This window comes from Chlorocebus sabaeus, chromosome 24 (assembly GCF_047675955.1).
Source record: "Chlorocebus sabaeus isolate Y175 chromosome 24, mChlSab1.0.hap1, whole genome shotgun sequence".
Lineage (NCBI taxonomy): Eukaryota > Metazoa > Chordata > Mammalia > Primates > Cercopithecidae > Chlorocebus > Chlorocebus sabaeus.
In genome coordinates this window covers 46,928,272-46,951,741 of record NC_132927.1, presented here as the reverse complement: position 1 = coordinate 46,951,741, position 23,470 = coordinate 46,928,272, and the positions used below count along the sequence as shown (strand labels likewise).

The following is a 23,470-nucleotide window of genomic DNA, read 5'->3' as shown; positions in this document are numbered from 1 at the left end:
ACAGCCACTTCCTAAGGTGAACAGCTGCTTTCAGAATTACTGCCATAGGTCAGGTTTTGGCATTTGCCTTAAGGGGTTGTGTAGCTTTTCTTGCAACCCTTAAATCACAAAAAAATTGGTACCATACCTCTCCCTAGACCACTGGGGCCAATCTCAGAGTTTCCAAGGTAACTTTTCAGAGATAATTCCTCAGTATTTCTAAGGCAATTTTCTGCTCTGCTTTGTATAATGAAGTAGCTGGACTTTTCCTTACTAAATAAGAAGGAAAAACACCCCACACATTTGTCATTTGCTAAAATAGTTTCTTGATAGGACACCAAACAAAATATAACCATGTTGTTTTTATTTAGAATATTAGTATAAATAAAGTCGTGCACTTGGCATTATTCTAACATCAGGGGAGATTTTAAGAATTTTCTTATAACTTCCCATAAATAAATTTCTATTAGCAATTTCATATTTCATTTATTATTGAATTAATGAAGTTTATTATTTATCTGAGGGCCATCATATCATCCATTCATTTATACATGAATTTGTTCATTCAATAAATATTTGTTGAACACCTACTATATCAAAAACACCCTGCCAGAGACTAAGTAAGTAACACCAGGCAAACACAGACACTACCATGTCCTCACAGAGTTTACAGTCTAGAAATTTTTTTTTAGAAAAGATTCTGAATTCAGGCCATACAATTATAGAGGTATTCCTATAGGACACACATTTCTATAGGTACAGAATGGGATGACATGACATGTGTAAGTTTAGAATATTGGAGAGAATGTTAGAGAAAGAAAAACGTAGTAATGAGGATCATAGTGTCAGGTATTTAAAGAGAGCATGTGTGAAGAAAAGCTGTTTTTTTAGATGGTGATCTTATAGAGAAAGATGAGTACCACACATTATCAATTATCCATGGGCATCATTTCATCTTTAACCAATCAGAAATCATTCCCACTTCCTTACTAAAGATCTTGGTTTTTTCTCTTTTACTTGCATTCTCACACTTATGTATTAAATTATCTAAGTTTCCAAATCATAAAGCCTCAAAATGTCATACTGTATATAGGGAGGCAGGTGCACATTTTAATATATCCTACAGAAAAGAGATTACACCAGTATTACTGATTTTATGGAGGAGACAGTACATAGCAATTTTGTGTGCGTGCATGTTTTTTAACACAATAAAATCTTATTTCTTGCTTTGAATCCAGTTTAGGTCAGCAAGGTGACTCAGCACCTGTGGTCAGTCATTCAGAGACCCCACCCCCCCAACTCCCTATCACCACCACTTTCAATCCATGACCTTAGGTTTTCTGGCATCTAGCTGGTGAATACAGAGAAGGTGAAGATGGAACCAGTGTTTTTCGCTATCTTGGTCTGGAGGTAACACTTATCACTTCCATTCACAGTCCCTTGATAAGAACTGGCTACGTAGCTCCATCCAGGTGCAACAGTGGTGGAAAATATAGCTTAGCTGTATACCCAAGTAGCTAATAAGTTTGGTGAGAAGCTAGCTCATCTGCTTCAGTCAGTCTCCTCATTTGAAAATGGGAGTAATACTTTCTAACTCGGCTGCGGCCATGGCTCCTGTGAAAAAGCTTGTGGCGAAGCGGGCAAAAAAAAGAAGCAGGTTCTGAAGTTCACTCTTGATTGCACACACCCTGTAGAAGATGGAATCATGGATGTTGCCAATTTTGAGCAGTTTTTGCAAGAAAGGATCAAAGTAAATGGAAAAGCTGGGAACCTTGGTGGAGGGGTGGTGACCATCGAAAGGAGCAAGAGCAAGATCACCGTGACATCTGAGATGCTTTCTCCAAAAGGCATTTGAAATATCTCACCAAAAAACATTTGAGGAAGAATAATCTACACGACTGGTTGCGCGTGGTTGCTAACAGCAAAGAGAGTTATGAATTATGTTACTTCCAGATTAACCAGGACGAAGAAGAGGAGGAAGATGAGGATTAAATTTCATTTATCCAGAATATTTTGTATGAGTTCTTGAATAAAACTTGGGAACCAAAAAAAAAAAAAAAAAAATTGGGAGTAATAGCTTCTGCCTCATAAAATTGTTTCAAAGGAACAACTAGATAGCTCATCAAAGTGCTTAGCATGGTGCCTCATCCATAGTAAGTGGCTCAATAAGCACAACAAATACTTTTGACATCCATAAACAAATTTCTAGTCAGAACTAATACCTTCGTGGCATTCTACTCTTTCAAATCTTTTAATAGCTTCCTATGTTCTTTGAATAAAAAATAAATTATTGACCAGGCTCTCTATCATCTGGCCCCTGCCTTCATTCCCAGTCTCTTTTCCCACCATTCATCCTTCACACATACAACCTGGCTTACTCCGGCCTTTCTATGGTTCTCAGACCAACCCCTTTCCCACTGTAGGGTCCATGGTCCCCTCTTGAAATGCGTGTGCCCCAGCTCTTCACATGAGTGATTTGCTTTCATCATCCAGCTCTCATCTCAGGTATCACTTCCTCAGAGAGTCCTGTTCTGTCTGTCCTATCCAAAGTGGCTTCCTCACTATCTTGTCTTCTCTTGTTTTTGTTACCACAATCTGTAACACTTTTTAATTTATATTTCATTATTAATTGAAACAATTAATATATAATAAATAGAGATGGGATCTCGCTATGTGGACCAGGCTGGTCTCCAGCTCCTGGGCTCAAGCGATCCTCCCATCTTGGCCTCCCAAAGTGCTAGGATTACAGGGGTGAGGCTGTAATGCTCTTCTTTATTTGTTTACTTGTTCATGATCTTTATTTTCCACCAGAGTTGTTGGCTCCTTGAAGCCAGGGGCTTTGTCTGTTTACTGCTTTATCCTCTGCAATGAGAGCTGCAATGAGGTGTTAAAAACCTGATGATTGACTGATGAATAGGTGAACAATTTTAAGATAAACTGGAGGTATTCTCTTTGAGTCTTTCACATTACCTATCAACATATTCACATTTCCCTATGATTATTTCCATATCCCCTTCTACGTAGGGTTCTAGCTCTAGCCTTCCTTCTCAGCCAAGCTTCTTGAAAGCACAGTTTACACACCATGCCAACTCCTTTTACTGCTGAACATATCTTCCTCTGGCTTCTTCCCCTTCCTACCATTCCACAGAAATTATTCTTGTTATGGGCATCCAATTTACCAAATCCAAGGCCTGCTTCTTGGCCATTACCTTACCTCGCTTGTTTTCTTGATGCTGTTGAGTATACCTTCTTCCTGAAACTTTTCTGCTTTGACTTCATATTCCCATAGATACCAGTATATAGCAGTGGTTTTCAACCAGGGATAGTTTTGCTGGAGAGGTGGGGGGAGCTATTGGCATCTAGTTTGTAGAAGCCAGAAATGCTGTTAAACATCCATCCATCTTCAGCAAAGAATGATCTGGCCCAAAATATCCATAGCACAAAGCCTAAGAAAACCTGGTTAACAGGATGTCCTCCAGATACTTCATGAACAACATGGTCATGTTCAGAAATAAATCACTACCTCTTTTCTCACCTACTAATTTGTTACTTGTTATTCCTAATCTGATTAATGATATTTATCTTATAAACTAGTATCTCTAATATCATTTTCAATTCCTCCCTCTCCCTCATCAGGCGCATTTATTCGTCACTAATTCCCTTTTGATTCTGTCACGTAAATATCTTTAATCCTGTCTTTCTCCTCAGCTACCACTCTTTGTATTAGTATAGACATTATTTAGCTTGCAAGAATCTCCTAAATGCACTCCCTGCTTTGAGTCTTACAAACACCTCCAACTCATTCTCCTCAAGTAATCTTTCTTTCTTTTTTTTTTTGCATTTTATTTATTTATTTTATTTTATTATACTTTAAGTTCTAGGGTACATGTGCACAACGTGCAGGTTTGTTACATATGTATACATGTGCCATGTTGGTGTGCTGCAACCATTAACTTGTCATTTACATTAGGTATATCTCCTAATGCTATCCCTCCCGCCCCCCCCCCCCCCACCACAGTAGGACCTGGTGTGTGATGTTCCCCTTCCTGTGTCCAAGTGATCTCATTGTTCAATTCCCACCTATGAGTGAGAACATGCGGTATTTGGTTTTCTGTTCTTGCAACAGTTTGCTGAGAATGATGGTTTCCAGCTGTATCCATGTCCCTACAAAGGACACGAACTCATCCTTTTTTATGGCTGCATAGTATTCCATGGTGTATATGTGCCACATTTTGTTAATCCAGTCTGTCACTGATGGACATTTGGGTTGATTCCAAGTCTTTGCTATTGTAAATAGTGCCACAATAAACATACATGTGCATGTGTCTTTATAGCAGCATGACTTATAATCCTTTGGGTATATCCCCAGCAATGGGATGGCTAGGTCAAATGGTATTTCTAGTTCTAGATGCTTGAGGAATCGCCACACTGTTTTCCACAATGGTTGAACTAGTTTACAGTCCCACCAACAGTGCAAAATGTAAAAGTGTTCCTATTTCTCCACATCTTTTTTCCTCCCCTTTTTTTTTTTTTTTTTTGACGGAATCTCGCTCTGTCACCCAGGCTGGAGTGCAGTGGCCCAATCTCAGATCACTGCAAGCTCCGCCTCCCGGGTTCACACCATTCTCCTGTCTCGGCCTCCTGAGTAGCTGGGACTACAGGCGCCGCCACCACGCCCGGCTAATATTTGTATTTTTAGTATTGACGAGGTTTCACCTTGTTAGCCGGGATGGTCTCGATCTCCTGACCTCGTGATCCGACCGCCTCGGCCTCCCAAAGTGCTGGGATTACAGGCGTGAGCCACTGTGCCCGGCCCTCCTCAAGTAGTCTTTCTAAAATGGAAGCTTGGTAACATTTCTCCCATTGCCTACAAGAAAAGATTGAGCTTCCAGGTCTCATTTACCATACCTACCATGTGTTTTATTGTCTACAGATCTGCATTCTGTCACTATTCTTTCTAATCTCCTAGCCTAATCAAAACACAAGGAAACAAAAAACTAGAAAAACAAAAAGCTTTATGTATCACACTTTTTATTGGACACGATACTCCTCCTTTTTGCAATGTCCTCTCACTAGGCTCCCAAACAGGCCCTCCTGAAAATTTCCTTCCTGAAAAATTCTCTCTCAAAACTCTACTCTGTGCATGCACCTACTTCTGCTGGGACACCTATTTTATACATACTATCTCAGGCAGAAAATTCCCAAACTGAAATGTACAGGCAATGTACTTTTATTCTACAGAGTTTTAAAAATTTTGAATTCCCTGTCTATGAGGTTCAAAATCCCAATTAAATTTATGGTCTTCCCCTCTTGCTCCTAGGTTGTGGTTAAATTCTTGCGGAGTCTTCACAGTGCCTAAGTTTTGGAGAAGATGTAGGCACCCGCCCACATCCCTCCTTCAGATTTTGGCATCTTCTTCCTAGTATCTGCGTGTTGTTTTCATATTTCTGTATTATTTTGCTTTTACAGAGCCACACTGAAGCTTGAGAATCTGAGGCTTTCTGTGGCTTCCCCGTACACAGAATCATTCCCTCTTTGGAGTCTTGCTACCTACTCCAGACTACTTGGAATGCAGACATTTGCTCATTACTGTGGGACCCATGGGTATTCCCTTTCTCTTAATCTTATTAATATTTCACTTCAGAAGCATTTCCTGTGTTGTGAAATTTTTCTCAGAGGCTTAATTGGTTTAGATTTTTAATGGATTTGGTCACAGAAAAGCCAATGACTCCTAAATTCTTAAGTCCTGTCCCATCCCAATACCTGAGGCAGGGAGAAAAACATAAATGACCATCGTTCCTAAATCTGATAGCTCAGTGGATACACCCGAGGAGCTTTTAAAATTAAGAGACGCTCCCAAGCGTAACTCTACAGCATCAGAATTTGTTTTCCTGACGATCACAGACGATCAAGACAGAATTATTCCATCAGTGGTGGGCGTGGGGCGGGACTCCACTCGGCCTTCCTGTCCTCTAAAGTCTTCTAATTTTTTCCCCAGTAATCCGTCCTCCCACTCTCTTTCTTTGGCCCATCCCTCTCCTCCCAGTCTTTCCCTGCTGCCCTGCACCAACCTTTCCGCGTCCCGACCCCCAACCCCCCACCCCACCTCGCGTTTCCCGCCTCCCCCGCCTCTCCCGCTTTCTGCCCCCTCCCCTCCCACTCGCACCTCCCAGCCCTGCCTCTCTCCCGCCCGCCCCGCCCCTTCTTCCGCTCTACGTCCCTCCTAACCCATGCGCCCTCTGTTCAACCTGCTGCTTCCGGCGGCCTAGGCTTACGTTTACTTTGCGCCGGAAAGAGAACCTGTGAACGCTTTCGGAATTATGGCGGGGGTGGATATCCGAGGTATAGTCTATTGCTGTTTTGTCTCTTGATTGTCTATGGACTAGTTTGGGATGTTATAGCTCGCACTTTCAAGGTTTAGGTTCCTTTGTGTGAGGTCTCAAGCTTTTTTGAGTGGTTTTTGTGGACAACGCAAGGCTGTGATCTAGCGAAACGTTGACGAGTTTTTTAAGTTCTTGAAACGTCTCTCGGAAGCGTCGGAGAGAAGGGGTTGGAAGAAGCTCTGGGCCTAGATCTTTCAGAGCTGGAGTATTGTTCTTCACACGTACCTCTGCGACAACATTAGGGCTATTCTATTGGAGTGAAGGAATGTCCTTTAGGCAGAGGAGGGAGTGGGGTAATGAGCCAACTTGATTTGGTTCATCTCTTGGGACTTGGCATGGTGGCTGCCAAATTCTTTAGATCGCGCGCCGCGGGTCCCTGAGCGTGAATCCCAAATATTTTCTATTGTAAGGTTTTTTTGTTTTTGTTTTTTTTTGAGTCGATAATACTTTACATCGAACATGCAGCAGTTATTATGGCCAGGAGTCGTATTTTTTTCGCAGCTGAACTGTAGAGGTACTCACATACTGAATCAGTCAGTGAATAAATGTATGGAGATGCCCCCCCCCCCTTAATTGCTGCTTGATCTTGGGGAGCACGTAGAGTTGTTTTTGTTTGTGTATACAGTACTTGATTTTTAAAGGGAAGTGTTTGAGCTGCCTTTTTTTATATATTAACTGGATTGGGGTCTAACACATTTATTACAAATATTTTCATTTGTAGTTATCCGGTGATCTTCAGCACTTCTGGATCATGATTTTACATACATGTCTTTCATTATAAGTGGGAGTTTCAAGTGCCTAATTTTATCACTTGCTGATTGTTAGAATGCTTGGACCATGTCAACATGTTGCCTTGCTACAGAATAAAAAAGAGAAACATTTAGTCTATCAGACTGTTTTCAAATATTTAGTTTGTAAAATGTTTTACTTATAATTCAGATTTGTTAGGTTCATGGCAAAGACTCTAAGAGTGTGTTTGATATGTTAAAGGAACAGCAAAGAGACCAGTGTGGCTGGAGGGAAATGAGAGAGGATGTGGTAAGGAGATGAGGTCAGAAAGGTGTTGAAAGCTCTGATAAGGTCTTTGGCTTTTCCTCTGAGTAAAACGGAGAGCCATGGGAGGGATTTCCATCATAGGAATGATGTGATCTGATTTTTTTTTTTTTAAGGACTACATTGGCTGCTGGGAACAGCGTAGGAGTACAAGGGTAGAATTAGGAAAACCAGTTAGGAGGCCTGAAAATGTTATTTCCTGGCCTATTGTGTATTTGGTTATTGCATGATCCAGTTATGATGAACTATCTAAATGGTCTGTACTAATTATTTGGTTATTAACATACTTTGTCTCCTCCTTTATTTTATAGCACACAAAGTACATTTTACCTTTATATAATTTTTCTCAGTTGAGTCACTTGGCTCAAAACTGCCTGTCACGTTGAATTAGGTCTGACTTCTTTGAAGATGCCGGAGGTAATGACAGTATAAGAGAGACTGAAGTTTTTCAACCAGTATTGTATAGGCATTTTGACGTTCATGATTTACAGCTAGTGGTGTTCAGTACAGTCAGTGGTATGAAGCATCATCAAAGCCAATGGCCAATACAAGCTCATTTATTAAAAGTATCTAGCTCTATCATGTCTTTTTAAAAGCCATGATTTAATTCTACTCTAAATATGAAACTGTGTGGCTGTAGTTAAGGTAATTCTACTTCCTGTTTATCCCTTAGCTTTTACATCATTATCATCTCATCTACAATAATAGCTTCCTAACTTCTCTATCCCTAATTGAGAGATCGCAAACTGGTAGCTATGGATGTGTTCTCTTGGGCATACATGTTGTTTGAAAATTTTGAATTCTTTGCCAGCATTAAGGATTTCCAATTAAAAAAAAAGTCCTTTCTAAATTTTAAGTCATATCACTTCTTCACCTAATGAAATTATCCTCTGAAGATATAATATACTTTGTATTTTTATACCTCTTTATATACATTCTCTCTGCTTGGAGTTACTTTGCCCTTTTCTCTGTGTAAGTTTCTATCTATTCTTTAACAAATCATGCTAAAACCCATCTTCTCACCCCATGAAAAATGATTTTCGTTCCCCCAGGTCCTCTGTAGTCTTGTAACACATTTCTTCATATCTTTATTTTTGAGATGGAGTCTCGCTCTGTTGCCCAGGCTGGAGTGCAGTGGCGCAATCTCAGCTCACTGCAACCTCCACCTCCTGGGTCCAAGCGATTCTCCTGCCACAGCCTCCCAAGTAGCTGGGATTACAGGTGTTCACCACCACGCCTGGCTAATTTTTTGTTTGTTTTTTTCTTTTTTTGAGATGGAGTTTCACTCTTGTTGCTCAGGTTGGAGTGCAATGGCACGATCTCGTCTCACCGCAACCTCCACCTTCTGGGTGCATCGATTCTCCTGCCTCAGTCTCCCAAGTAGCTGGAATTATGGGCATGCACAACCACGCCAGGCAATTTTTGTATTTTTAGTAGAGGCGGGGTTTCTCCATATTGGTCAGGCTGGTCTCAAACTCCCAACCTCAGGTGATCCACCTGCCTCAGATCCCTAAAGTACTAGTGTTACAGGTGTGAGCCACCGCGCCCGGCCAGAGTTTTTTGTGTTTTTAGTAGAGACAGAGTTTCACCATGTCTTTATCATAACACTTACATCATGCTATTGCTTTCTTGCATAATCTCTTCTGTTACATCATGAGAGTATGTTGGTTAGGATCTGTGTCATCCTTATATTCATAGTGCTTACTACATTAGATGTATAATAAATGTTTGTTGGATTGGATTCTTTTTTTTCTAATTCTTTATCATTTTGTTTTCTTTCCCATAGACAATCTGCTGGGAATTTCTTGGGTTGACAGCTCTTGGATCCCTATTTTGAACAGTGGTAGTGTCCTGGATTACTTTTCAGAAAGAAGTAATCCTTTTTATGACAGAACATGTAATAATGAAGTGGTCAAAATGCAGAGGCTAACATTAGAACACTTGAAGTAAGTTATTTTAAGAAGGTAGCATTTTTACCAAATACAAGTTTTGCAATGAACAGTTCTTTAAAGCTGTGGATCATGAAGTGCAAAGTAGAATTTTAGAAGAGAAACTGGAGTTTTGTTTGGGTTTATACAAATTTGACATGCAAGATAATTTATTAGTATTCACTTTTAACAGAGGTCTTTTCTGTATAACTTCATAATGTTTAATTAAATATAACAGGTTTAGATTTCGATCTGATGAGTGATTTTGGCAATGCTACTGCTATTCTCACCTAGGCAACTATAATTATTGTCCCTTTTATATCTAGTTTATATTACAAAAGTATTTGAAACAACTGTTGATATAATTTTCCTATTGTCAGCTAAATATTGAGGAGGAGATTATAAAATTAAATATCTGTCATTTTAAATGGCTTTTGTTATGGGGCAAATACAGCTATTGAGACAACTTATTGTTGTTTTTAAACATAATCTATCAGGTAAAAAAATTTGTTGGGGTGAGGATAAAGTTTTTGATGTTTTCTAGTTTGGTAGTATATGAAGTTGTGTCTTCATGTTTATTTTTATATTTTATAAGTATTCGTAGATTTGGTCAGGAAGCATCATGACATTTTGATTGCCTTTTTGAAGCAGACACTCTTCGGTGTCCTTTCCTAACTGAAAACACTCAGGTTTAAATTTATAATACATTTTTGTAGAGAAATTTTGTTGTTTAAAAACAAACTAGTTTTACTTGACAGATTATAACACCAAACATAGGCAGTTTTAATCCTATTAAAGTGTTGCCGCATTTTTATATAATATGTCTTATAAAATTATTTGTAGGACATTTATAGATATTTGGATGTCTGTGTTCTGTTTTCAGTCAGATGGTTGGAATCGAATACATCCTTTTGCATGCTCAAGAGCCCATTCTTTTCATCATTCGGAAGCAACAGCGGCAGTCCCCTGCCCAAGGTAAAATGTGTAAACTTTAGGCATTGTTTTCTTTTTAAAATACCATGATTTATTTACTTCCTGACCTAACTTGTTTTTTTTTTTATTGGTTTCTGTTTGGGGGGTCCCCAAGACCACATACATGTTCAGTACTATGATGGAGGACTCCCCAGACTTAGCATATGGTTGTGCTTACAGCTGAGATTTGTTATGACAACACAGTAAGGGTACACAGCCAGATTAGTACTGGAAAAAGACATGTCAGGTGAGGTCTGTAGGAATTCATGTGCAGGTTTCCTATGCTTTCCCTCTTGCTTGTGAAGGGCCACAGAGTGTGCCCTCCATCCAGCAGTGAAATGCAGCTGCATTCAATATGTCTGCTCAAGGAAGTCCATTTGAGGTTCTGAGCCAGGGATTTTTATTGAAGGCTGGTTGTTTGGACATCCTCTGCCCACCAGATTTTTAGATTTTCCAAAAGAAATCTGGTGTCTACTACAGTCACATTGTTTGTACAAATTGTCTGCAGAGGCTGGTACAACCAGCATAACTCTCATGTAGGAAAAGTTTCAAAAGCCAAGTTCCACTAGTTGTATACTTGGATACCAGGACTCTTCCAGCATGCCCAAGGACAACTCTTCAAGCACTAACAGAGCAACTCACTGCATCAAAGCTTCCTCTTTCTGTGAGCACAGTTGGTATACCAACTGAATGTCAAGCATCCCAAGTAACTTTTTTTTGTTTTTTGACCTCTGAACTTTTTATTGGCCTCCTGCTCTTCAAAGGGTACCCTGCTTCTGCTGGCTTAATGTCTCAGAACTTTGATGTTGTTGGTCTCACACACCACTCTGCCATCCACTACCTGGCAGGTGGGGTCTTTTGGATCGTTTGCATGGAGTTGCTGCTGTCCAGGGCATCACTAAGATTGAAGTCCTGGCTGTCTTCCAGCAGGCGGCGGTAGGTGGCAATCTCAGCCTCCAGCTTGACCTTGATGTTCAACAGGGCCTCATACTCCTGGGCCTGGTGCTGCCTCTCTGCCCCAGCCTGTGCCAGCTCCGACTCCAGGTATAGCAGGATCCTGTTGAGCTGCTCCATCTGCAGGGCGTAGCAGGCCTCCACCTCCCTCAGGCTGTTCTTCAAGCTGGCCTTTAGATTTCTCATCGAGTCCAGGTCAGTCTCCAAGGACTGGACCGTATCTCTCAGCTTCGTGAGTGTCACCTCAGCAGCTCCAACCTTGGCAGACTGCATAGTGACCACTGTGGTACTGTCCTCAATCTGCTGAGACCAGTGCTTTTCTAACTCCTCTCAGTTCTTCTGAGCCAGCTCTTCGTATTAGGCCCAGATGTCTGCTATGATCTTGGCGAAGTCCTGAGATTTGGGGGCATGTACCTTCATCGTCAACCCAGAGCTGGCAGTCTGGGCTTGTGGGCCTTTTACTTCCTGTTCATGGTTTTTCATGAAGAGTAGCTCCTCCTTGAGAGCCTCAATCTCTGTCTCTGGCTGAAGCAGAGTGACATTGGTGTCATCATTGGCCTTCCAGAGCCCATGGATGTTGCTCTCCACAGACTGAGGCATGGCCAGCTCTGTCTCATACTTGACTCTATCAGCAGCAAGATGGGCATTGTTGATCTGCAGAACAATGCAGGCATTGTCCACAGTATTTGAGAAGATCTGAGCCTTCAGGTCCTTGATAGTCTTGAAGTAATGGACCCAGTCTCTGACCTGGGGTCCCTTTTTCTCCAGGCGCTCCTGGGTTTTGCTCTCTAGCCTCCGGTTCTCGGTCTCCAGGCTCCTCACTCTGTCCAGGTAGGAGGCCAGGCTTTGAACCAGGTAGGTTCAGGCTTTGCATGGTCTCCTCCTCGTTCTGGATGCCTCCCATTCCTGTCAGAACCCTGGCCATCCCGTGGCCAGGCCCCCGTACCCCAAGCTGCCCTGGAAGCTGGTGGAGCGGGACACAGAGATCCGGGAACCAGAGCCTCCGGTGCCTGCATAGACGCTGGCTGCGCTGCTGACCGGCCGGGTGCCCTAGCTGGGCGCCTGGATGGAGCCCAGGGACCAGTAGTTGGTGGAGAAGGTGGAGCGAGTGGTGAAGCTCATGCTCTCTGGGGAGGAGAGCGAGAGGACAGGACTCAGGCTTTGCTGATGATCACAATTAACTTTTCTTTTCATCTCAGTCCACTGAGTTAATTCTTTTACAAAATGCATGGTAGATACGGTCGTATCAAACTAATAGAGGATCAATTGAAAATCCTCAGTGATGCATTGAACTAAAAGCCTTGCCTGGGTTATACTACCTACTGAAAACGGGTTAGAAACAACACTGAAGAGTGTAGAGTCCAGATTTGGTTTTGAATCAAAGAGCTAGACACCTTTTCCAGTGATGACCAAAAATCGAAGACATTAGAATCAAGCCAAGACCATGGATAAAGTCATACTGAAGAGAAGATTCAAGATAGGGGAGCCAGATGGGTGTTATTCTAGCTACATCTCTCAATTGGATACCCTCATTAAGACATTTACGGACAACCTTTAACTTGGCATTGTTTTCAGAGAATGACTTGATAAAGCAGTTATGATTCTAGAATCCAAATTTAGTTTCAAAACCAAAGATCTAGAGTCCCTGCCCAGAGTAAAAGAGAACCTTAGAACCAAGGCAGACCAGTGACAAGATAAGATTTCCATGGTGAGAGGATTCAAGGTATAGAAATTATACAAGACGGCAGTATCCTCACTGGCAGTTATCTTATTCCTTAGGACCCAGCACTGGGGCACAAAAGCAAGCTCATTGCATTTGATATCTTTACCCTGGACCCCCAGTCTGTCTTGCTCCAAGGTCTTACTACCTTAAGTAAGGTTGACTGACAACAGTCTTGGCATCTTTTGGGAACTTGTTAGAAATGCACTATCCCTACTGAATAATAATCTAATTTTAACAAGGTCCCCAGGTAATTCAGATGCACATTAAAGTTTGAGAAGCACTGCTGGAGGGCAACAGTGGGCATACTTTTTCTGAAAAGGGCCAATGACTAAATACTTGGGGTTTGTGGGCCTCCTAGTCTCTGTGACAGCACTCAATTATTGCCATACCAGCCATAGATAATATGTAAATGATTGGATGTGGCTGTTTTCTGGTACAGCTTTACCAAAACAGTAATTGTTAAACCCTGCCTTATGGGAAAATGTCAGATTTTAGTTCTTTTTATGAGAATCTGTTTAGCAGTTTGTGTCCATAGCTGTATTTGTAAACCTTTCTTCCCACTGTTTTAGTTATCCCACTAGCTGATTACTATATCATTGCTGGAGTGATCTATCAGGCACCAGACTTGGGATCAGTTATAAACTCTAGAGTGGTAAGTGTCTTCACATTCTTTAAGCACTAAAGAAAACTTTTAATTAGCTACCTTGCTTCCAGTAATCCAACTGGAGCTCCTCTTCCTTGTGTAAGTTGCTATAAAGTATTGATAGAATGTCTTGAACTTTGGTTACTATGAGCCAAGTCAGTGCTCAAAGTATATTTCATAGTCTCAATTATATAGTAATTTAGGTTCTGAAAAATGGGTTCTGTCTTTGCATATGTAATATTTTGTGAGTATTTACTTTGGAAATTTTTGTTGACCTAATGAGAAATTTAGAATTTATTTTCCTTTTTCAAGCTTACTGCAGTGCATGGTATTCAGTCAGCTTTTGATGAAGCTATGTCATACTGTCGATATCATCCTTCCAAAGGTTATTGGTGGCACTTCAAAGATCACGAAGAGCAAGGTAAGTAGAACATCCAGACCCTCCTAACACACTTTTTGATCCTCTGAGAATGAAGCTGTTTTCTTTAGGAAAGTGGCTGTTGATCTTTTCTAAGTGTGTTTCACTTTTTTCATGGGATGCTGGCTTTGTTGCAGCTGAGATTCATGTAACTAGATGTATAATAATAGCTTTCACATAGAACAGATGCACGTTCACTTTGTTAGGTAACTGGTAGTCTTAGTCAAGGTGATTGAAGGTTTGAAAATATTTGGGGCCAGGTGCGGTGGCTCACTCCTGTAATCCCAGCACTTTGGAATGCCAAGGCAGGTAGATCACCTGAGCCCAGGAGTTCAAGATCAACCTGGGCAACATGGTGAAACCTGGTCTCCACAAAAAGAAAAAAAAAGAAAAAAAAAAAAAAAAAGGAACATAGGAGAGACAGTGACGTGGAATGAGCAGAGATGATATTCCTTACTTACCTGACTGCTGAGTTATCTTGGAATCTGGAACTCTTTATTCCTCCAGTCTTCAAAGCAGAGGAGATGAGAGAGATTGCTTTTTAGAGCCCTATCCCTAGATGGCCAGTCTGTTTTCTGATCTTTCCATCTCTCCACCTCTTGTGGCTCCAGGTTCTCTAAGTTTCCATCTGATCTGCTACTGTCTTCATCATGTTTTACTGTTCGACTACCTCCAGAAATGTGCCTGTAACAGCATACTTGTATTCTCCATTTCCTTGTCTGAGAAATAGCAACTCAGAATAAATTGTTGAGGGAAACATAGTGTTTGTATAGAATTCAGACCTGTATCTTCTTAATAGTAGGTATAAGCAGGAACATTTGATGAAGGAAAGTTTGCCTTTGTTGACTAAAATTGGCCCAATGGCTCTTTTCCCCTACCATAACCAAGTGTTCGGAGTAACACTTATCTGGAACCCTTCGCTTGGTTACGGTTTCCCAATACACCTCCCTCCCAAGGGCAAATCCCGTATGTGATTAACTTCAGAATTTCTCTTTCAGATTCTGTTCTTTTTTGTCTTCATGATTTTGTGTTTTGTTATTTTTTTTTTTCAGTGAATTACAGTCTTAATAATTGAATATGGTAGATTGAGTTTGTGAGACCTGCATTTCCATTTGTTCCTAGTAGGTTTTGTGGGAAAATACCATTTAATACACTTAAAATACACAAAGGTAATTTCAAACCAATAATTTGGATTTTGATTTAGGTAATTTTGAAAAACTTTAGCTTTAAAACTCTTATGGTTGTGCATGCTTATATACCAAAACTGAAGTATCTTTAAAATACATATGTATCAGCTTAAATGTTAGAATTTGACTTCAGTTAAGAGGGAGAGTTAACAGCACTTCTGTATATATGCTGTGTTTACCTTATTTTGGGAATTATCTTTGGTCTAGCAGCTATTAAAAATAATGAAGTTTGGGTATATTCATAGTGGATAAAGATTTGTAAAATATGAGACACCAAACTAAGTAGGCAATGTTTTGATTTGGACTTTGTATTTAATAGATAAAGTCAGACCTAAAGCCAAAAGGAAAGAAGAACCAAGCTCTATTTTTCAGAGACAACGTGTGGATGCTTTACTTTTAGACCTCAGACAAAAATTTCCACCCAAATTTGTGCAGGTAATGAGAATATGTGTGGTTAATATTGATTTGACACTTCTTTATGGCATATATATTTATTTTTAATTGAGAACCGTTTCAGATGTGACCTAAAATTACGATTTTCCTCATTAGTTAAAAAATGATCTCTGTATCAAAGGAAAGGTTTCTAAAGACTTAATGGAAGAAATAGGTAAATGGAATGGAATTAACACTGTGTTTCTTACTGAATCTTCACAAACTATGAGGACTGCATATAGATCATATTCTCATTCAAAAGGTTACTGAAAGTGTCACACGTGGTAACAAAACTAGAATATGAAACTCATGCTCTTTTTACTCTACGTGCCACCTTCCAGCCTGATGTAGTAGATGTCTGAACAATCTAAATGATAGAATGATTAACACTTGTGTAACAAAAAGAACAGAACATCTGAGGTAGAGTGTTTGGCATAATAAACAGAGGAGACAGGAGTGATTAATAGAGATATACTATATTGGGGTTTTAAGTTATATGAATCCACTGTGTGATTTGGAGGGGCAGGGAGATTTCTAATAGCAATAGCAAATCCACCTGCCATTCTAGTAAATGAGTTTTTGGAGTGAAGTAGATATGGAATGGAATCGATGAATGTACTGGTCTCATGGCTAGTCTCAATTCTTCTGGACCTTTGCAGTGTACATACAAGATCATATACCTCTTTTTTGTTAGGAGCTCCTTAAGGGATTTTCAAGGGAAATTTTAAACTAAATGAAATTTTTTACATGAGATGAATTTAGAACAGGCCTCCCCTTCCCTCTTCCCTGACTGTGCTGTAGTGAGAGATAGGGGCTATTGGAATTGTGATGTGGTGGTGAAGAGAGCAGAAGACGCAAGATGGAACTCAGGACAGGAAAGCCAGTTTAGAGGAATCTCATCAACTGCACTTGAAGATGGAACATTGTCTGTTGATAAATAAATAAATAAATAAATTATAGCTGTGCGTAGGGTGATAAATGACCTCTACAGAATGTAAAAAGTTAGGTGTAGTTGACCATTTATTTGGTGAGTACATAGTGCATGCTAGGTAGGCCAGGGGAAGACATCTAGACATGTGCTGTCCAGTACGGTAGCCACGAGGCACGTGTGACCATGAGCATTTGAAACATAGCTAGTCCAGATTGAGTTGTGATGTAAGTGCAATATACATACTGGATTTCAGACTTGTATGAAAAAGAATGCATGTAAAATATCTCAGTAGTTTAAAAATATTGATTATGTGTTGAAATAATATTTTGGGTATATTTGGTTAAATAAAATACATGTTTCTTTTTAAAAATGTGACAAAATTTAAAATTACATGTGTATCTTGCATTTGTGGCTCACATTTCTTTTGAACAGTCCTCATCTAGAAAATGATAATAGAACATGCAAAACTGGAAACATGAGTTAGTGAACATATGTTCAGAAACCAGAAAAATCCTCTGAGGGCTTACTCTGTGTTTGTGGAGGGGAAGAGTAATGGAAGATGAGACTTTAAAAATAGATTAAGGTCAGTTGAGAAGGATTTTATATGCAATGCAAAGAAGCTGGGATTTAATCCTGGAGTCCTATGTTTCTTCTCTATGTTAAACTTATTACTCATTACCACTCCCATAAACGTAACAGGCCTCCAGATGCATTCAAAATTATTTTAAGTTTTAAAACAATAGCTATCATAACCAAAGACAGACCAAACCAGGGGAAATTTTGTACAGTCTTTTTCAAGTATATACTCTCTAGGAGTGTATTCTCACTGAAATCTCCTCTACCTCATCTTCAAGTGACTAGCTGAGAATGATTGCTGATGGTAGTAAGGACCCATTGGATATTTAAAAGTAGTTGCAAGGGAGTAATATAGTCAGTTTTGTGTTTTAGGAATGTAACTAATAACAGGAGGGTAGGGGATGCTTAGGAAATGACATGTGAAGTTTGGAGTCAGGGCACTTAAATTGTGGAAAGCTTGAATTAATTCTGTGGCCATAGGATAGAGAGGACACAGATTCAGGAGGTATTTACAGAGTTAGGATTGCTTTAATTTGGTGGTTGGATTTGGAGAGATTGGACAAAGGGTGATTCTGGGGTTTCAGGCCTAGAATTAGGCTAGGTATTGTCAGCTAAAATTCAGAATACAGGAAAAAAAACAGATTTTGGTTGAAGTACAGTTGTTAGGGATTTGGTTTTCATTAACCGACCTACAGAACATTCAGTAGTTTGCTATTGTATTTGAGTCCTGGGGTACTCAGTGAAAGACAACTTTTTATTTTTCCCCCCTGGCTAGGGGTGCTGTCTTGATTCTTGTTTGCTGTCCTGTCCTGGTGCGCTAGGCTAGACATTGTAGAAAGCTCAAAGACTCTCTTGATTCTTAAAATAAAAACTCTTTACTTTATAGAAAAGTATGGTAATCTTAAAAACATGAAAGCAGAGAGACTAATTAAAAATAAAACCCCCCTATACCCTTTAGTCTGCCTCAGCAGTTATCAAAATGGCCAAACTTATTTTGTCTCTTTTCTCCCTACTTCCTCCCAATTATTTTTAAGCAGACTGCAGATTTCTTATCATTTCAGTGAGTGTTTTACCTTTTTCTTTTAAAGGTTTAGCCACATTCATACTTACATCATCATATTCCTGAACCCCACATTTCTTTTACCATCCAAGAGCCAAAAACCAACTCCCAAAGATAGAGTATATCCAGCTGTGTATAACATAACTAGGAGAAATATGGCTTTCTCTAGAACTATTAATAATCTTTTTGCTTTTCCTACCAAAAATTTTTCCAGCCTCAGATCTAGAGAAGAAAATAATCTACTTCAAGTCTCCCAGAACTTCTTTTAGCTCATATTAACTCCTCTTTACCCATTGGGTCCTCCATAACTGTTTGTAGTCCAGATAAGGATACAGCAGCTATTCCTACTTACCAATTTTATCGAGCAGTTGGGCTTGTGGTACCCAAGAATGTTGCTCCTATAAGGGATGCTCAAGAGAATATTGGAGAAGTCCTGTCTGCTTCTTTGAAGCTCTTTTTTCCATATTTTAATATCGTTACTGCTGGAAGTTGCACTAATACTGATGTGATGAGAGTTTCGGTCTTTGGAGCCTTTTATGAGGACTGTCTTTTTATTGCTGTTTTTAGAAGCTGCTAGAAGGATATTTATTTCACCGAGGATTATCTAAACCAAAGCCACCTGATTAAATTTGCTCCAAGAAGCACCCTTGTTATATATCCCCATCTCAAACCATGTTCTACTAGTCTGGCAGGATTTACTAGAAAAGATTAGACAGTGTATTATGTTGGGTAAATAACGACATTATTCCAATGTCCAAATATAGTTCAGTGTCCAATGTAGTTTAAATGATTCAGTGCTGACAGTAGAAAAATCCCCCCTTTCAAATTTTTTACTTTCTTCAATGTTCCTCCCTATGTTTCGTCTCCTATTTTAAAGAAAAACAATTTGTTCCCTCAGAATTACTTTAGACATGTTTAAGTATTGATATTTTCACAAGATAATGTGATATGTGGCTTTGTTGGGGGTTCTTATGACAACTCCTGTAATTGGAGATTGCTAGCAGGATTCAAAGGACTCAGCATGTAGTTGTACTCAGCTAAGATTCATTGCTATAATACAGTAAGGATGTATAGCCAGATCATAAGGGAAAAGGACACAGCAGAGTCTGGAAGAATCTATGTGCAGGCTTCCTTATATTTTCTTCTTCCCTTAAGAGGTTACACAGAGTGCACTGTTCTCTCAACAGTGAAAATGCAGAATATGTGATATTTCTTCCCAGGGAGATCCATTAGAGACCTGGTACCCAAGGTGTGTTTTTGGAGTTGGGGGAGCGCTTCATGCAGGTACCCTCTATCTAGCACATACCAAAATTCCACAACCTCTGAAGAAATCAGATATTCAGCCTAAACTGCATTGTTTGTACAGTCTAGGCACAGTGAGCCACTATTATCAGGGAATGGTGGGAACCTTCCAGAAATCCAAGTTTCTAGACACTAGCCAAGGGCCAACCTTGCAAGCAGGACTTTCTAAGTATAGCAGCCTCAGGCCTTCTGTGGTAACCTTTTTATTGCACAGTGGATAATAATATGAAGCTCAGTTTTGGTCTTGTTAAGTGTAAAGATTCCCAGGACTTGCAGTTGGAGTAGGATAGTTGGCAATTGTCAGCATGAACCTGGAACGTATAATATCAGAAAATTTTGTAGTTGTTAGGAGTGGGAATATGTAAGAAAGCCTAGGGAGGGCATGTAAATCTAGAAAGATTCAGCAAACAGATGGAGGCATTAGAAATGAAGAGACTGCTTTTTTCTTCTAAGATGATATGGAAGTACTAAGGTATTTTAAATATATATATATGTGTATATGTATATAAAGTTATAAGTTTAAAGGTAGATGGTAAGGAAGTTGGTGGTGTTGGCATCCTGGTTTTGTTGTTGTTTTTAAACATGGGAGACAGTGTCATCGGATGAGAATGAGGGGTAGAAGAAGACAGTGTTGTAGAGCATTTAACTTGGGGAATGGGGCAAAGGGGATGACAGAGCTTAATCAAGTGAAAGAATTGCTCTACGGAGTGAAGGACCTGACTTTATTTCTAATCTTTTTTTCCTTATCTTTTTTTCCTATAGATTGGTTTTTAATAATAGACTCATCAGAAATCTCTTTTTCCTCCAAATTTCCCATGCCTGCCAACTTTAAAAGTCATGGTTCATCCATACTTCATTCTCCCTTCCCATAATTCATACCCATTAAGGAAATAAGACTCTGGAGTATTGGAAGACTTCATTATTTCTTCCCATTGGATTCTACTGAACTACTTTTTATAAAGCACTGTAGCCTGGGTGTGGAGGTGGAAGTCCTTGTTAAATGTTCAAGTATTTTTATGGTTGGTTGACTATCTTGTTCTAGTTTTTGATTTGTGTCTTTTCTGGAATGGGGAATAAGAAACAGACAATGATAAATGTACTTTATAGTACATAAATAGTAGCTTTTCTTCACAAAAGTCATTTGAAATGTAATTTTCATTTTATTAATATGACATTAAGAAGAAGAAACTTTGCCAACTTGACCTGTTTTCTTCTTTTTCCTCTTCCTCCCCCTCCCTCTTTTCTAAAAAATTATAGCTAAAGCCTGGAGAAAAGCCTGTTCCAGGTATGGTTCATCTAATATTACGCTTGAAATAAGATCAAACAGCTTGTAAATCAATAACTATAGCATGTGAAATGAGCCGCGGTCATTTTGTCCTTCTAGAGCTGGGGCTGGGCCTCACTGGAAGAAGAATTGTCTTGGTTCACACATAAAATAACACTAATGGTAGCTGATGAGCTGAAAAAAGAAAAAAAGTCTCATAATGTTTTAAGAAAGTTTACAGGTTTGTGTTGGGCCACATTCAAAGCCATCTTGGGCCGCATGCTGCCCGTGGGCCACGGGTTAGAGTCTCCCATTGTAGTTTTTTACTCTTAATCTTCGAGATGTGCTGAACTGTCAGCAGATGGTGCCATTGTGGTAGTGATTGTGGTAGTGAAAAGATGAACTGGGAGGGAGAAAGTAAGTATTGAGGAGATATGAGGAAGCCACCGTGATTCGAGGTTTCTTCTTCAAATCTGTATTTTTATATAATGTTGTTTTCTGTTACATTACTGAAAACAGGTGTTGAACCATCATGGTACTGGGTTAGAATAATTATATATCTTGTTTTTACATACTGTCTTACTTAAATGCTATGTAGTTTTGTCTAGTATCATTAATTTCCTTGAGTTATCAGGTTGTTAGGTTTGTAACTGGGTTCTTGTATACATCTGCCTATGGAAACAGCTAGATCTAGAACTTGAGATAAACAGTTAAAAATGAATTTGAAAATGTGAACCGTTCATACTAACCATTGTTTGAATTTATCTCATTCCCTCCACCCGTGTCTCCCTCCCCAAAAAATCTACTTTTGATATCTAGTGGATCAAACAAAGAAAGAAGCAGAACCTGTACCAGAAACTGTAAAATCTGAGGAGAAGGAGACCACGAAGAATGTACAACAGACAGTGAGTACTAAAGGCCCCCCTGAAAAACGGATGAGACTTCAGTGAGTACGGACAAAAGAGAAGCCTGGAAGACTCCTCATGCTAGTTATCATACCTCAGTACTGTGGCTCTTGAGCTTTGAAGTACTTTATTGTAACCACCTTATTTGTATGGGATGCACTTATTCTTTGAAAGGATATTAGGCCGGGCGTGGTAGCTCACGCCTGTAATCCCAGCACTTTGGGAGTCTGAGACGGGTGGATCACTTGAGGTCAGAAGTTTGAGACCAGCCTGACCAATATGGTGAAACCCTGTCTCTACTAAAAATAAAAAAATCAGCTGGGCGTGGTGACGGGCGCCTGTAGTCCCAGCTACTTGGGAGGCTGAGACAGGAGAACTGCTTGAACCCAGGAGGCGGAGGTCGCCCTGAGGTGATCATCACACCGTTGCCCTCCAGCCTGGGCAACAGAGCAAGACTTCGTCTCAAAAAAAAAAAAGAAAAGATATTATTCCCATCATGATTTCTTGTGAATATTTGTTATATATCTTCTGTAACTTTTCCTCTCCTGGACTTGTGCAACCTACACACGTATTTACTGGTAGATATGTTTAAAAGCAAAATAAAGGTGTTTGTATATATTGTTTCATCGTGACTTTTTTCTTCATCATGACTGATATTTTTCAGATGCACTTTGAAGACACAAAGGATGTTCAAGTAGTAACTAAGCATTTTTTTTTTTGTTAAGTTACATAATCCTTAGTATTAAAATAAACAGTTGCTGACATTTTGGAAGATGAAGGAAAAACCTCACCAATACCATTACCCTATAAATACTGTAACAACGTTGTGAGTTTTAATCTTATTCTACGTGTAGATACTTTTTTTTTTTTCAATAAAGAAAAGGAATTTATTTTTTTTTAAGTTATGGAGGCTGAGAAGTCTAGCATTGAGTGGCTGCATCTGGTGAGGGCCTTCTTGCTGGTAGGAAGTCTGCAAAGTCCCTAGGCAGCACAGGGCATCTCATGGCAAGGGGACTGAGTGTGCTTGCTGCATGTAGATGCTTTTAAAACTACTTTAATCATTCCTTTCATGCAATTTTACTTTATTATATCTGTTGTTAGCTTTCCCCCATGTTTATATAGTTTTTATAGACTGTTTTAGTGTCTGAATTTCTGTAAATGATTGTATCTCAGTTTTCTTTCTGTGTTATATTTGGGATTTTTTTCTCAATTTACATTATTTTAAATAAGACTGCTGTGATTATATCTTTGTATAATGCCTTTTCAATATTTGGTATTTATTTCCTTAGGATAGAGTTCCAGAAGTGGAATCACTAGAGTCTGCATTTTTATTGCTCTTAGTCCGTATTGCTAAGTTGTTCCTCAAAAGGTTGGACTAGTGATCACTCAAACAGCAAAGTTGGAAAGTATGTATCAGGTTTTCTGGAATTGCTACCACTAAATTTTGTCATTTATGTTTTTAGTGTTAATTAAGTAGCAAAAGTGGTATTTTAGTATTTAAAGTGGTTGAAGAATTTGTGATCTTTGTTTTCTGCTTTTGTGAAATGTCTAATTTTATGTATTGTGTGAGATTTTTGTCTTTCAACTTCTTATTTTGACATAATTTCAGGCAAATAAAAGTTGTAAGAATAGTACAAAGAATTCCTATATATACCTTTTACCCTAGTTCTCCATCTGTTACCATTTTTCTGTATTTTAGTCTTTATTTTCTTTGTCTCTCTCTTCTAACTCTTGCTCTCCTGTTACTTGCTGTTTCTCTC

At 39.4% G+C, this 23,470-nt stretch overlaps 1 protein-coding gene and 1 pseudogene across 3 annotated transcripts; both read left to right on the top strand.

Moving 5' to 3' along the window:
* The first annotated feature begins 1,586 nt into the window (after nucleotides 1-1,586).
* On the top strand, nucleotides 1,587-2,413 carry LOC103229272 (large ribosomal subunit protein eL22 pseudogene; annotated as a pseudogene).
* Nucleotides 2,414-6,200: 3,787 nt separating this feature from the next.
* Nucleotides 6,201-22,326, top strand: MED6 (mediator complex subunit 6). Of its 3 annotated transcripts, XM_007987157.3 has the most exons (8): nucleotides 6,201-6,321; nucleotides 9,202-9,361; nucleotides 10,227-10,318; nucleotides 13,562-13,644; nucleotides 13,948-14,056; nucleotides 15,560-15,675; nucleotides 20,799-20,826; nucleotides 21,625-22,326. In XM_007987157.3, the coding sequence occupies exons 1-8, from the start codon at nucleotides 6,300-6,302 to the stop codon at nucleotides 21,753-21,755; spliced, it is 741 nt and encodes a 246-aa protein (XP_007985348.3). In that variant the 5' UTR covers nucleotides 6,201-6,299; the 3' UTR covers nucleotides 21,756-22,326. The 3 variants fall into 3 exon arrangements, with proteins under 3 accessions (XP_007985348.3, XP_007985349.1, XP_037840114.1); XM_007987158.3 differs by lacking the exon at nucleotides 15,560-15,675 and having other exon boundaries at nucleotides 21,625-21,780; XM_037984186.2 differs by lacking the exon at nucleotides 20,799-20,826 and having other exon boundaries at nucleotides 21,625-21,772.
* The last annotated feature ends 1,144 nt before the right edge of the window (nucleotides 22,327-23,470 follow it).